Source organism: Anastrepha obliqua, chromosome 1, assembly GCF_027943255.1.
Source record: "Anastrepha obliqua isolate idAnaObli1 chromosome 1, idAnaObli1_1.0, whole genome shotgun sequence".
NCBI classification, from domain to species: Eukaryota; Metazoa; Arthropoda; class Insecta; order Diptera; family Tephritidae; genus Anastrepha; species Anastrepha obliqua.
The window spans coordinates 155473663-155489161 of record NC_072892.1 but is presented as its reverse complement, the minus strand read 5'-3'; the positions used below and the strand labels follow the sequence as shown (position 1 = coordinate 155489161).

Genomic DNA, 15499 nt, shown 5'->3' with positions numbered 1-15499 from the left:
CGACAGTTAATTGTTAAAAAAAAACGTCGAAATTTTGAAAAACAAAATTCTTCGACCAGGCACGAGTTTTTTATGTTTTCCAAAAGCAGTATAAATTTTATTGAAACCCACCAAGCTGTTTTTACTTTACAGTGATCTCCAGTGCAAAAAACATAGTTTTGAGAAAAACGCATTTAAAGTTTTGCTACTTGCTCTCGAACAACGTTGTTGAATAACTCGAAAAGTCGTTGCTGGATTCACTTCAAATTTTCACACAATATTTTGGAGATATTATACTTTAGGAAAATGCAACCAAAAAATCAAACTTTTTGAAAATTCTGCCTACCCCTAACCTCTAACTTCATTCCAACTAAGCTGCATGATGCGGATTTCTGATTCCATCAGTCGTCTCCAGGTATTCGCTGGTCTTCCACGTCTGCGGCTTCCGTGAGGGTTCCAGTCAATGGCCGCTTTTGTCTAGTTCATAAGTGTCAAATATTATAGACGTACGTTTTGAGCAGTAAATGCCCACTCCCACTCCGTCTAAAGTTCTAGAGCCGTCTGCGTAGATGTGAAAAGTCCTATGGCCAGGCTTCATGCATTTGTGCCATCCTTCCTCTTCAATTGTAGTACGAAACTTTCTCTCCCAATTAAAGTACGGAGTCATGTAGTCCGTGCAACCTGAACTCCACTTTCCTATAGAGCTGTGCCCGAAGGTTCTGCAGGTGAATACTCCAGCAGCCACCAACCTCCTCGCGCCAGGGTTTCCGCCATAAGGTCAATAGGTGGCATGCTGAGTATCATTCCAGCGTCGCTGTTTGGAGTGGTTTTCATCGCTTCTGTTAGGCACAGAGCAGCGAGTCGCTGAATCCTTTCCAGTGGATAAATTATAAATCTTCCGACAAGGTGATTAATTTTGCCATGGAACTGAATATAACTTTTGAAGTGAAAACTTCTTTAGAATCGTTGGGAGTGATTTGAGAAAAAGTGAAACGAAAAAAGCGACACTCTTGGCTACGAATATTACATATACACGTAGCGACGAACTAAATAGCTTTTAGGCCAGCGCCGACAGCATGGCGCGATAGCCGAGCGGCTAGCAATGTGAGCTTCCGATCCAAAATCCTTGGTTCGAATCACAAGAAAAAAAAATTTTTTATACAGTTGTTTTATTTTATTTTATGATATGTTTATGAGGAGCTTTTTTTCATGGCAGAAATACACTCGGTGTTTTGCTATTGCCTGCTGAGGGGTAAGCGCTATTAGAAAAATTGTTTTCCTTAATTTTGGTGTTTTCACCGAGATTCGAACTGACGTTCTCTCTGTGAATTCTGAATAATAGTCACGCACCAACCCATTCGGCTACGGCGTTTGTTTAATTTTACTGATGCAAAAATGAGGAAAAATATATGAATAAAGTTTGCTTACTGTTTACACATTTTCCAAAGGTGACGGAGAACCAAAAAAAAAGTCGATTTTCAAACAAATACGAGTGCATATGTGTAATTGTGTTAGAGTTTCGGTCACGCCCCAGCAAAACCTGCGTGCATATGTGTTTGTAACATTCAAAAAAAATGTAATTGTGTTAGAGTTTCGGTCACGCAGGTTTTGCTGGGGACGCTCATAATAGCAACCGCGTGTGTATTTTTATATTCCTAAATATTTTCATTTTTAAATATTTACCGCAATTATGCCGAAAAATAATACAGAAAAGTGTCGTGAGTATCGACAGAAAAAAAAAATCAATAAATAGCATCACGGAATTCATTCACGAAAATTTAATAAAGTATACACCAGAAGTATCGCGGATACTTAGAAAAGATTACAATAAAGTTCCAACGATTTTAAGTGGCGATTTTAACGTAAATTTTGCATTGGGCACAGCGGTTCCTTTAATTGACGTTCTCAATACAACATTCAATTTAAAAATGTGTAACAATCGCACTGAATCGACAACACGATCAAAAACAACCATTGACGCGGTATTTCAAAGATATGTTGACAACATCGAAACCAAAACATTGGTGTCATATTTTAGCTATCATAAGCCACTCGTATCATTTGTTGAAATTGAAAACATTGAGATGAATAATAATAAAATGAAGAAAATAAAATATGAACTTTATAGCAATATTATAATGAACCTATAATTATCCCGCTTATAATGCTGCTTTCGTCTCATTCCCTCTCAGTTTGTTTTACGGAAGGTTTCACTTCTATCGCGTCTAACCGTTAGACTGGTGTATTTTTTTTTTCAAATATTTATGTAGCAATTAACGCATATTTATTTCAATTCTATTAAAGGTGGCACCGGTAAATCAGCTGACTTATTTTTTTTTTCTTTCGCTGTGTCCATGTGTTTGACAGCCGAGAATGAAACAAGGCGAATTCGTTATTTGTTTTCTACTTTTCCAATACTTTGCTTTGACATTCAAGCGTACACAACATTGTTGTTGGTATAGTGCCGTTACCTTTAAGGGGGTCTTCTGGTCTCCAGCGAAAAAAAAATCGATTTTTTTTTTTTGCATAATTTTGTTGTATGTGTATGCGAGAATACGCCACAGAAAGGATTTTTTGAAAATCGCATTTTTTCACATTTTTCTGGGCACCGAAGTGTACCCTCCCCCGGCCGTTTTATCATAAACTTTATCTTTAAACGCGTTTCCCCGAAAATCGTGTTTTTTAAGCATTTTGGTCACACTTTTCATAGTAGTTATACTCCGATTTCAATGGTTTTGGTCTTAAAAGGTTCGGAAAACTTACCGCTAAGTTTTCCCGTGTAAGATTTTTGAAATTTTTTTTCATTCCATTTTTATAACCTTTTAAAGTTCAAAAAATGAGCAAAAAAAATTTTTTTTTGCAAATTGTTGCAAAACTTTTGAAAAAAAATTAAAAAAAAAAATCTATCACGGGAAAACTTAACCAGGGCAACTCTGAAGACAACGCATATCTAATTTTTGCTTTCTGATTACCCAGGTGGAAAAACCGTGACCAAAATGGAGACCTGTTTCGTTTGGAGGTGGACGTCTTCAGCGCCATTTCAAGGTCGCGGGTGTTAATTTTTTTTAAAGTCAAAACCATTTTTTAAAAGCCAAGACATGTACCTTTAAAATAAAAAAATTTTTTTTTAAAATATTCACAGGATTTGTCACAATCAATCCCCAAAAAAACCCTTCATTTCAGGGCCTCGAGACCAGAAGACCCCCTTTATGAAAACGCCTTGGCCACTACCTTGATTACGCCTTGAGCTTTTTCAAACTTCTTCTTTTTCCTGATTGGCGCGATAACCAAACTTACCCTTTCAAAAAAAATTAAACAACACCCCATTTTTTGCAACAGAAATTTATTCAAAAATATTCAGGTGCGTGCACACCAAAAGTGCATTCCTCACCCACCACCACCCCTTTTCCACTTATAATACATATACATATGTATGTACATATATATTAATAAATTTAGGTGCATTAGCATGGAATTTAAGAAAACATGGAATCCATCATGTAATTTTGACGCTGGCGCCGATTGGATTCGTCTTGGCGAAACTCGCGCAACTCCTCATAGACTGGATCATCTGTTTCTAATTCATAACGGCACATCGGACAAGAATTGGCCTGAAATGTTGAAAAATGTGAAAATTTGAAATGAAACAAAAGAAAATCGCAATAAATCCAATATCAAATACAAATATCGCAATTCGTACCTTTTTCAGCCACAACAAAACGCACTCCTCGTGAAATTCATGCTTACATGGCAAAATCTTGTATTTCTCATCGACTTCCGCAGCCTGCTTACAAACGGCGCATTCCAGTTCCTCAGCCACCTCCTCCTTGGTAATAACGTGCTCCGGTAGAGCGGCAATGGCGCGCTTTGATGCTTCCGGCACTTCAATCTCCATGTCGATGCCATTCATGATGGCCAAGACTTGTAGGCGTTTATAGTGTTTGGCAAAATCATTAGGACCCTCGGCGCCGGTGGGTTCGTGGCCCATGTCCTCGAAGTAGTCTGCCATTGCCTAGAATGGGAAGTGCGGCCCAGAGAGAGAGAGAGAGAGAGAGAGAGAGAGAGAGAGAGTGCAAAAATGTTGAGTTTTGAGATTTTGCAAATTTATTGATTATTTTTTATTATTATTATTTTATTTCATAATCTCCTTTAAGGATTTCTTTAAAAGACTGTTTGGTGAGTTTAACTTCAGATCGTTGGCTTTATTTAAGTTCTTAATAATTTACGTAACTATGCTATAATGCCAAAAATTGCAATCGAACATTGCGAAAAAAGTATTTATTTATGTATGTAAGTCATTTCAAAATTCACAGCTGTTTGAATTTATGATTTTAAAGTAGTAAATACAATGCATTAGAGAATGTTGCGCTTTCATTTAAATATTTGATGTACTCGTACATGCGTATGTATGTATGTGTGTATGAGACTTTTGCGTCTCCTTCATTTTCACAAATTCCATAAATTCCACAAATTTCCCTTACAAATTGTTTTCTATATTATTATTTTTTAAATACATTTATACGTATATTTGTTGGTGTGTATGAATAAATACTTGAATGCTTGCTGGTAATAAATTCAACCCTGAAAATTTGAGCAAATTGTACGCAGCAAAAGAATTTTTTTGGAAGAAAAGAAACATTTCCGACTATTTAAGTGTACGAAAGTGTTTCATTAGAAGCAAGCGGAGAACGTTTTTTTGTATAAATATTAAGAAGTTCTTTAGAATTACAGCTTGAAAAATAAAAACATGCTTTATAGATAGATAAATTGCTTATAATAGATAAAATGAAGTTGAAAAAATTTTTTAGGTTAGAATTATCGAAATAAAAAAGAAGCGTTTTAAGGGGTTAGGGGTAGTCAGAATTTTCAAAAAATTGGATTTTTGTGTCTTTTTGCACTTTCTTAAAATATAATATCTTAAAAATATTGTGTTAAAATTTGAAGTGAATCCGACAAATACTTTTCGAGTTATTCAAACAATTAACAAAAAGGGCGCTCGGGCGCTCCGGAGCGTTCGTATGCTGAAAAAACAGTGCGTGTAGCGTAGTACACATAACAGAAGTGAAACTTTCAAGGCAGACAAAGAAAGAGGGGGAGACCCTAGAGAATAAGAGAGAGAGAGAGAGAGAGAGAGAGAGAATTGGCGCGTACATCCTTTTTGTGTGTTTGGCCGAGCTCCTCCTCCTATTTGTGGAGTGCGCCTTGATGTTGTTCCACAAATGGAGGAACCTACAGTTTCAAGCCGACTCCGAACGGCAGATATTTTTGTGAGGAGCTTTTTCATGGCAGAAATATTGTACACTCGGAGGTTTGCCATTGACTGCCGAAGGGGCGACCGCTATTAGAAAAATGTTTTTCTTAATTTTGGTGTTTTCGACGAGATTCGAACCGACGTACTCTCTGTGAATTTCGAATGGTAGTCGCGCACCAACCCATTCAGCTACGGCGGCCGCCGATAAAGCGAAAGAAAGATATATATTTAAATAAATTCACAACATTAAATAGACAAAATTTACAAAAAACGGAGAAGGCCGACCGGTGTAGGTAAACGCCGAACACAAACCGTGGCAACAACGTGCACTACTCCGAGCGTTTATCCCCCGCACAGACGCAGCGATTCCAGGACCGCAGCAACGGCACAAATCACCGCAAGGCAATACCAATAAATCCGACACCGGAATGGATAGCACTTTACAGTACGCACAAGCGCTGGCCAGGAAACGGATATAAGCGCCAAAAAGTAGGCACAAAAAAAAACCCAAAAAATTGGGACCAAAAAACTCCCCAAACAGTAAGCACCAAGGAAATATTACGGCAAAAAGTAGGCACCAAAAATATATTTCCTACAAGTTTGTACCAACAAACAAGCGTCAAAAAGTAGGAAGTGTTATTTCTCATTAGAAATTAGCAAGCCCAAAAAGAAACTCAGGAAAAATAGCCTAAAGTGTATCTAAGATATATATAAGGTATAGCTCTCTCTCTCTCCTTTTCCTCTACGTTATATCTGTTTTCTCTCTCGCGGAACGAAAGTGCCCAAAACGTTGCATGGCCTTGACATTTTACTCTCCATTCGCGCTCGTCCTTCGACGCCTGAGAAGTTTCAATTCAAAATAGATGGTGCACGTATGAAAGTGGCAGATAAGCGCGCTAACGATAACACTCGAGAAGGTAGACAGCAGCAAATTGATATTTTGGAAGCTGCTATGACGGACGGCTGAAGAACTATTATATGGCCCAGGAATAGATGACACAGTGTAAGTAATTAAATAATTCGTATAACTTTACTAACTGGGACATGTGGCTAGAATGCCAAGAGAGCGATCGACGAGAAAGGCCCTGTCGAGAACGATGGCAAGAAGCTGTGAAGGAAGCAATGGTTCACCAAGGACTGTCACGCTAAGAAGAAGAAGAATAGCTCTACATAAATCGATAGCAGAACTTTAAATGCGTTTTTCTCAAAACTATGTTTTTTGAACAGGTGATCGCTGTGAATTTTTACAAATAATTGTCGGTTTTTTTTCTCGAAAATCTGAAAAATATTTCCAGAAGCCGCCATTCTGTTAATTTTGAAAAAAAAGCTTCTTTCACGCACAATATTATCTATTAATAAAACTAAGTTCTCGTGTCCGATTGATTTTAGATGAATCTCCAAGGACTTGTGATGATCACCGCAAGGGACTTCTGGAGAAATGGACTCCACACGAACAGCGATAACTTTTACAATTATTAATTTTTTTTGAAGTTTTGCTAAAGCCAAGTCGAAACATGATTTGTGAAATAAGGCAATTGACTAACAAAAAAAAGAAAATATGGAAAATCATCATTTTTCGGCGTTCTGACTACCCCTAACCCCTTAAAAGATACAAATTAATGCTAATATATTACTGATAAAAATATATATTGTAAATTTTTTCTTTCAAATATACGCGTACGTCTGTAAAATACCATTAATCTTGAATTACTCTGAAGCCATATTTTTTTGAATTTTATTTGAAACGAACTATATCTATAGTTTTTGCATGCACTGTTTTGAGTTTCACTGTTTCACAAGTTTCATGTTTTACGCTATACTTATTTGTGTAAAGTTTTTAGTATTTTTATTTCTTTCAATTCTTCCCTAAGGCAAACAATTACACATACATATGCACATAGTTGTTATATAATATACACTAACTATGCCCGTACATGTAGGTATGTATTTAGCTAAGTATAATTTGGGAGTTTTTTTCGTTCCTCAAGTCTAAAATGATATTTGGTTTTTTTTTTTGTTTTCATCAGAGAAATTAGTTCGCTAATCTCCTTTCGATGTAGTCTCTACACTAGTTACATTAGGACTATATCTCTATGCATGCATTAGTTACTTAGTGCGGCTGCTAAAACTAATTTTTTTCAGTGGAAGAGTTCTAAATACGTATTTGTGGATGAGTGAATACACTGCACCATGAGGTGACAAGAAAAAATAATTAAAATAACAAAGTTAACAAAGGCTGATACTAAAGGAGGTGACGGAAAAACATCTGTTTACATGCCATTTTTTTTTTGGATAGGTCCAAATGTATCCCTTCTTAGGCAGTCTCCGTGGCCGAATGGGCTGGTGCGTGACTATTCCGACCTTTCGATAGGGGTTGGATGTGAAATCCCGCATGAAAGTTTTTAGAAAAGTTTTTTTGAAATAGTGATCGCCAGTCGGCAGACACTGAGCGACCTGCGAGTATATTTCTGCCCTAAAAAAGCTCCTCGTAAAACACCATCTGCCAGGCGAAGGCAGCATAAAACCAAGCCAAATAAAATATTCTATCATTCTTGTCATAAAACTATATAGGCTCCTCCATTTGAAGAAAAACATCAAGATGCACATCACAAATATCAAAAGGATCCCCGCCAGTAACTCAACAAAGGATGTAAGCATCAATTATTATTATTATTTAAGATTAAAGAGCATACGAAATCACCAGATCCTTAAATCAGGCATCGACCTTCTCCAAGTGTTTTTTGGTCGACCGCGACCTCTGCTCCCTTGCGGGTTCGAGTCCAGTGCCATTCGCGTGATGATATTCTAGTATTCGTAGTTTAGTGTGCCTGGAGATTTGCGAACTCCCCCATACCGTATGCATTCGCCCAAATGCCGTTATTGTGGTTAACTTTCATGGCCTTGGTCTTGGCAATGTTGACCTTCAGTTCGACAATGCGTGCCAGCGCGACTAGTTTGTCCGCCTTCACTTGCATGTTAGTGAGTTTGTGAGAGAGGAGGCAGATGTCATTGGTGAAGTCCAGGTCCTCAAGATGTCTGTTTTGTGCAGGGTGAGTTGGCTCATGACGTCATCAAGGGCGATGGCGAAGAGAAGGGATGACAGGGGACAACCTTGCCTTACGCCTTAGTTCGGAGTGAATGGATCGCTTATATCATCTTTGTGAAGCATTGCCAGTTCGGAGTTCTAATAACGGGTAATTTAGGGGAAACTCACTTTCTACTCAACGCCACCCATATTGAGTCTTGTTTGATAGTGTCGAATGCCTTCCTAAAGGCAAGGAACAGCATGTAGAGTGGGAAGCGCCACTCAACTGATTGTCTACTATAATCCGAAGTGTGTTGGCTTGGTCAACACAGCTTAGATGAGGGTGAAATAATATGTTCAATAAATTTAATGTAGAATAGCGGAACCAATTTTTTTTTTAACAAATTAGTCCTTTACTTCCTTCACATATGACTATTTTATGTCGTTTTCATTAGAAAGAGGAAAAAAGTAGCTTAAAAAATGCCATCAAAATTAAATTAATGTAAGTCCCGCATTTGTGTACTGCTAAGTCTTGGAATACCAGCCAAACTAATAAGGCTCATTAGTGCAACGTTTACAAATAAAAAGGGCAAAAGTGACACAACAGATTCTTTGTCTATTGAATCTGGTGTAAAACAAGGTGATACCCTCTCAACTGGCATATTTAATTTGTTGCTGCACTTCGTCGTAAAGGAAGTGAACAAAGGTGGTACCTTGCAGCCTGACTGGCACTAAATACTCCAATCTGTTTACCGCCCCATCTCCTCGCAATTATCCATTCTTTTACTTTCAGAATGGCACAAATTTCTGTTTGGAAAACAGTTGCTATTCCTCCCATAGCGAGGCGGCCTACACCGGTGCAAAATTATCATGTGGGAGCTTATACTTAGGAGGCAGATCAGCATCTTGTATTTGGGAGTTATGTTCGCTGTAGCCGTGGTTCAACTTCTGCAGTCAGGGATCGCATCAACGCCGCCAACAAAACGTACTTTAACTTGTTCAAGTCCCGACCCTTGTCTAAAACTACAAAGCTAACTATGTATGTACAGTGTCCGGCACTCAAAGTGTAACCAACTTCAGACCGCTCGCGCAGCTGATGCACGAGCATCGACTTGAGCGAAATCCCCGACGAAGTGCCAATCAAAACGCGAAAGAACTGAAAATATCTGACCGTAGCATCTACCGCTTACTGAAAAATGATCTTACACTATCCAAAAGGCGCCTGATCTCACACCAAAGCAACAACAAGTCAGACTTGAGAGAGCGAAGGAGTTGCTTCGTTTGGCCGAAAGCGGTTAATTTCCGAACATTGTGTTTTCTGACGAGAAAATTTTTCAAATTGAGCAATTCGTAAACTCCCATACGATTAGGTTCATTTGACCGACCGTTCATACTAGAATTTGAGTTATCGATTGGCCACCAGGTCACAGCCAAACCATTATGGGCCGCTGTAACCGCAGATAGGCGCTCTCCAATCGTTTTCATCGAGCCTGGCGTCAAAGTAAATACGCAATATTACCGGGAAAGTATTCTGGAGGTTGCTTTGAAGCCGCGGGCAGAAAAACATTTTGGTAGCAGACCATGGACGTTTCAACAGGACTCGGCACCGCCTCACAAAACTTGAGTGAAGCAAAAATGGTTATCTGTAGAATATTCTCGCCGAATATCATCAGCAATGACAAGCTGTAGAGATCAACAAATGTGGAGCTTATCCTATGCCAAATCAAATGCAGAAAGTGGCTATGTATAGGTCACATGCTTAGAAAACCATCAGATAACATCACGAGAATGGCACTGGACTGGAACCCGCAAGGGAGCAGAGGCCGCGGCCGGCCAAAAACTACTTGGAGAAGGTCGATGTTGGGCGAGCTAACAGATGCCGACATCACATGGGACGGCGCAAAAACAAGTGCCCAGAATTGTGTACGATGAAAATATCTTGTCGAGGCCCTATGCTCTCGAGTGTAGTGAACAAATATTAAAAAAAAAAATCGCTCCCAAATCTCATATGCAGGTAGAAAGTTAAATGACGAAATGTACTTTAGCGGATTGAGACTACGAAAATCTCTTTGGTATGGATGGCAAACGCTTTTTTTTATCTTAAAAACTTACACACTCCACAGACCGGACTTGGAATTCCACGAGCACAAAACCAATGTTAAATCAAGCAACTGCAGTTAGGAACTCAGATACTTTTGAGCCACGATTTGTAAATGGAACGGACTAAAGTAGTACAACAACGATATGAAAAAAATATGGTCACACCAATATGGAGGCCATGGTAGCCGAGGAGCTTGAATTTTATTCGGTTGGTGTCAGATTAAGATTTTTTTTTATAACCGTCCCATCTCGGCAAACAATGGAAAGTCACAGAGTGTACCTCTGCTGTGCGGAGGGCGCTTAAACTTGCAGAAGGCTTCACCAAATTCGAGGTAAAGTTCGGTCAAACATCAAGCAAAAAAAATATTTTAACATAAACATCAATTTTGAATACATTTGTGGCTCAAAAAAGTGACAGAAACTCGCTACCTTGTCGCCTCGTTAAGAAGTATACCCCCTCGCTTTTGTAAAACATATGTAAATATTTCAAATTTATTTGAAAAGGAGTTACCCAAATCAATCTTTACTGGACAGATATTAGTTGATAAAAAAATTGCCACATTTAAGTATCGGAAAATCCGGATATGATTCTATAAAACTACAGGTACAGATTGACATTTTAATGAAAATTTTAAAGCGGTAGTGACCCAGTTTTCCCAAACTGCTATTTCGGCTAAAGAGCCATGGTTACCTACATACCGTCCCCTTTTTGTGCTAACCTCGTATCTACAAAATCATAATTTTCAGTAAATAGATAAAAATGTTTAGAGTTACTTAACTTCTACGAATAGTTATAACTTATTTGATACGATACTTATAGTAGATACGAGGTTTTTGAATTCGAGCATGTAGATACGAGAAAAATCGAAACGCTCTGAAAAAAACTCTATAATTACCATGAACATTGTATGTTTTGTTTTACGTAACAGGAGTGCTAAGGAGTGTTTTTCACTAAAAATCTCAATTTCGAAAAAAATGAAGTTACGAGGTTAACACAGAAAGGGGACGATACGAATTTTGGACTGAAATTGAAGATACGAACTTGGATATTTCGTTTCAGTTTCCGTGAGATGGAACTTGCTATGTAACCATCAAACACTTGATATTATTCCACTAAGTACGGCATCCCATGGTGAAGATTTTTAGAGGTGTGGTCTTATTCGACTCTGAGCGCATTAGACAAAATCCGCTGATAGGCTGACGTCATTTGGGATATGTTTACAAGAAAACGGAGATTGTGTTGGTGAAAAAAAATCAACACTACATTGCCGAGTGTGTGAACCCATGTGAAATGATTGTGCAGCATTTGCCTGCCGAATCTCCTAAATGACGTGATAGCCGAAGTTCTCCACAGAATTTCCTTTTTCACCATATTTAAAGACCAACCCTTGTAAATCTATCATCCTCGCGACATCCATTGGCTATTTTATTGATGTCTATGGCTACCTCCAATGTGCTGCGATTTGACATCGTTGGACTGCCTTGTAGCGTGCAACTAAAAATTGATGTTATGTCAAGAGTTCAGAAAGGATTCCAACTCTCAGCTAAATAAATTTTTCACAAAAAATTGCACAACTTATTTTTCAGGAAATAGATGGAGCTCCACTTCTTCATTTGCTATTTCAAAAACCCTCTGGCCCCAATACAATAGACGGAAGACTCAGAAAGTTCTGGGGACTCCGCACCATTCAATTTCCGAACGGATAGCTGTGTTTACCGGTCACTGGACGATCGGCGCGCACGCGGAAAAGCTGGGTTTACCATTTAACCCCCATTACAGAAATTGTGGAGACCTTTCAGAGAAGAAAACTGTTGAGCACTTTCTTTGTAAATATCCGGGTTTGACAGCTAGACGAATAAGGTCATTGGGTGCTCCTTTCTTCGACAGACTGGGTCAGTGTGCCAACCTAAATCCCACCAATCTTCTCCATTACATCAACAGCTCTGGCTGGCTGTATCTGCCTGTTGGAGGTCTTTTAATGGTTTTAAAAATGCTTTTTAGTGCTACTTAGGGAAAGTGAGAGTGGCACCTTAACCATTTTACCTACCTATCTATTGCAGGCCAACAAAAAAAATCACTTATGGAACTGGTTTCCGATGTACTTTTGTGCGCTAAAGATGATTTTTGGGCTCCAAAAGTGTCCATCACGTAAGGGTTTTGAAAAAAGTGGGGGTAAAAACGCACACATTTCCATTTTGCGTCCGTCAACTTGGATCCACGTAACTGAATTTACATCGGATTTATAATCAATGGCATCCTTAGAAACTTCGAGTTCATCCCTCTGTCAACAGATCAGTGTATACCCTCGTTTAGTCCAACCGGAACATTCTCCACTCACATCCCGTCAAGGGAAGAGTGGACGGAGGGCTACACTTGGGGGCAGGGCCTGGTGAACTTGTTCACGGATGGATCGAAGTTGGAAGGAAAGGTTGGCGGAGGAGTCTTTTGCGAGGGGCTCCCCATCAGACTCAAATTCAGGTTACCGGACCACTGCAGTGTGTTCCATGCAGAGGTAGCCGCAATCAAGGAAGCAGCTGATTGGCTGTTCAAATGCGTACTAATAGTCAAGAAAGTAAATATTTACTCCGACAGCCAAGGGGCAATAAGGGCCCTCGGGTCTATAACGGTGCATTCGGAATTGGTCAAGGAATGCTTGACCCCACTTTCGACTGCGTCCGAATTCTTTGACATCAGCCTCATCTGGGTTCCTGGTCACAGCGACATTGCGGGAAACTGTGACGCGGATGAGCTGGCCAGACAAGGGACATGTGAGGTGATTTCCCCGACTACCTGCGGTCTGCTCCTGGAAAGATGGGCATCGCGCCAACTCAGCGAGCGCTGGGCAAATACACAAACGTGTAAGGTCGCGAGATCCTTCTGGCCACGTGTGGACCGGAGGCATTCGGGCGAGCTTCTGGGGCTGACAAAATATCAGCTCTCTAATCTTGTGGGTTCTCTCACAGTACACAATGCGCGAGGAATGCATGCTGTGAGACTTGGAATCACCTCGAGTCCTTTTTGCGCTGGATGTATGGAGGATGAGGTGGAATCATCTCAGCACCTTTGCCACGCCTGCTGAAATAGCTGACATTAAAAATCTGATGAATTTCATCAGCAGCACAAAGCGATTGACGCAAACATAGTCATCGTTCGTAATCCGCACGCTCCTAACCATCCCATTACCACCTCTCCCTGCATCCCATCGGTCTTTCCCTTTCACCTCACCTCCTTCATAATGGTATCACAAAGGACGAATCTTTCTTCGTCCAAGTGTGCTCACTCCCTGGGCAACCGTACCAACCTAACCTAACCTATAATCAACGGCCACAAAAAAGCTCCTGTGATATAAGTTTTATGATCTTAACTAAATTTAAATTAATAACTCGCAATTCGATTGTAATCGCTGAGCCTTAAAGGGTTAACCCCATTTAATTCGAAACGGTTGACTGCTTTTTTGGAATTTGCATTTATTATAGAGATTCACACTTTTATTCAAATATAAATTAGGCTCTAGTGCGTCACATCGAAAAACACGTCTTTATGGGTATTTGACCAGACTTTTCTCAATACCGTGACGTAATGGGCACTTATGGACGTGAAAGGATAGTTTTCAGCACGCAAAAGTATATGGGAAAATAGTCGTACAACAAAATAATAACAATAAAAAAATAATAACAATAAATTAAAAAAAAAAAAATAAATACAAAGTTCATAAAACAAAAAAAATAAAAAAAATGAATAAAAAATAAATAAAAAATAAAATAAATAAATCAATAAAAAAACAAAAAAATAATAACAAATAAGTTCATAAACAAAAAAATTAATTTATTTATAAATATAATAAGTAAATAAATAAAAAAATCAAAAAAGTTATAAATAAAAAAAACATAGAAAAATATATAAAAAAAAAATAAATCATAAAGATGAAATAAAAAACTAAGTAAAAAATAAATACAAAAATTTAAAACAAAAAATAAAATTAATGAATGAAAAAATAGAAAAATATATATAAAAAATAAATCATAAAGATGAAATAAAAAAGTAAGTAAAAAATTAATAAAAAAATAAATACAAACAATAAATAAGAAATTTATAAAATAAAAAATGAAAAAATTTAATAAAATATAAATCAATGAATGAAAAAAGGAAAATAAAAGAATAGAAAAAAAATATGAAAAATATAATTAAATTAATAAATGAACGAAGAAAGGAGGAAAATAAAAGAATAGAAAATATAAATATATAAGTAAATAAGCACACGAAAAAAAAGTAAAAAATTTTGAAATAAAAAAATTAATAAATAAAATAAGAAAAGAATGAAATGAAATTAAATAAAAAAATAGAAAAAATAACTAAAAAAACAATAAATTAAAAAAAAATAAGAAAAATAAAACAAAAAATAAATAACAAAGAAAACTAAATTAAAAAATAAATAAAATAAGATATATAAATAAAAAAAAAATAAAAAATAAAATTAAATAAAAATAAATGAATAAAAAAGGAAAATAAATGAATAGAAAAAAATAAGCAAATAAACAAAAAATAAGAAAATAAATAAAATAAAACAGAAAAAATACATCAATAAATAAAAAAATAAAAAAATATATAACTATATAAATATATAAATATATTAATAAAGAAAATAATAAAAAAGTAAAAAATATGTAATATAGTAATTGATTAATTGAGTAATAAAAAAGCGAACATTTTTGAAAAATACTTGACGGTGTTCTGCAGCATTTTTAAAAATAAACCAGCCGGTGGCCAACCTATAATTGTCATAATGTAGAAACATGGCCGATGACCAAAATAAAATAAAAAAATTAAATTAAAAAATTAATAAATAAATAAAAAAATTATTAAAAAATAAAAAAGTTATAAATAAAAAAGTTCTTAAAATACTTTAAAAACATTAAAAAAATAATAATAAATAAAAAAATAATATACATATATTATATAAATAAAAAAGAATAAATAAAAAAAAATTCAAATTAAAAAAAAAGTATTAAAAAATAATAAATAAAAAATATGTAGACCAGTGTAACTGATGTATTATTTCGAAAAAAGACTTAAAGGTGTATTGCAGCATTTTTAAAAATAAACCAGCCGATGGCTAACCTATAATAAATATGTCATAATGTAA

At 36.8% G+C, this 15499-nt stretch overlaps 1 protein-coding gene across 2 annotated transcripts in view; it reads right to left on the bottom strand.

The window, feature by feature from the left end:
- Window positions 1–3327: 3327 nt before the first annotated feature.
- LOC129238017 (E3 ubiquitin-protein ligase RNF181 homolog) overlaps window positions 3328–15499 on the bottom strand; it is a 130501-nt gene continuing 118329 nt past the window's right edge. Inside the window, exons 1-3 of one of the 2 annotated variants that reach the window (XM_054873083.1) lie at window positions 4211–4451; window positions 3680–3991; window positions 3328–3590 (exon numbers count right to left, since the gene is read on the bottom strand). In XM_054873083.1, the coding sequence (XP_054729058.1) occupies window positions 3456–3590; window positions 3680–3991; window positions 4211–4243 (480 nt within the window). In that variant the 5' untranslated portion in view covers window positions 4244–4451 and the 3' untranslated portion in view covers window positions 3328–3455. Of the gene's footprint in view, window positions 3591–3679; window positions 3992–4210; window positions 4452–15499 lie in introns of those variants that run through there. The other variant, XM_054873143.1, reaches the window with a different exon arrangement.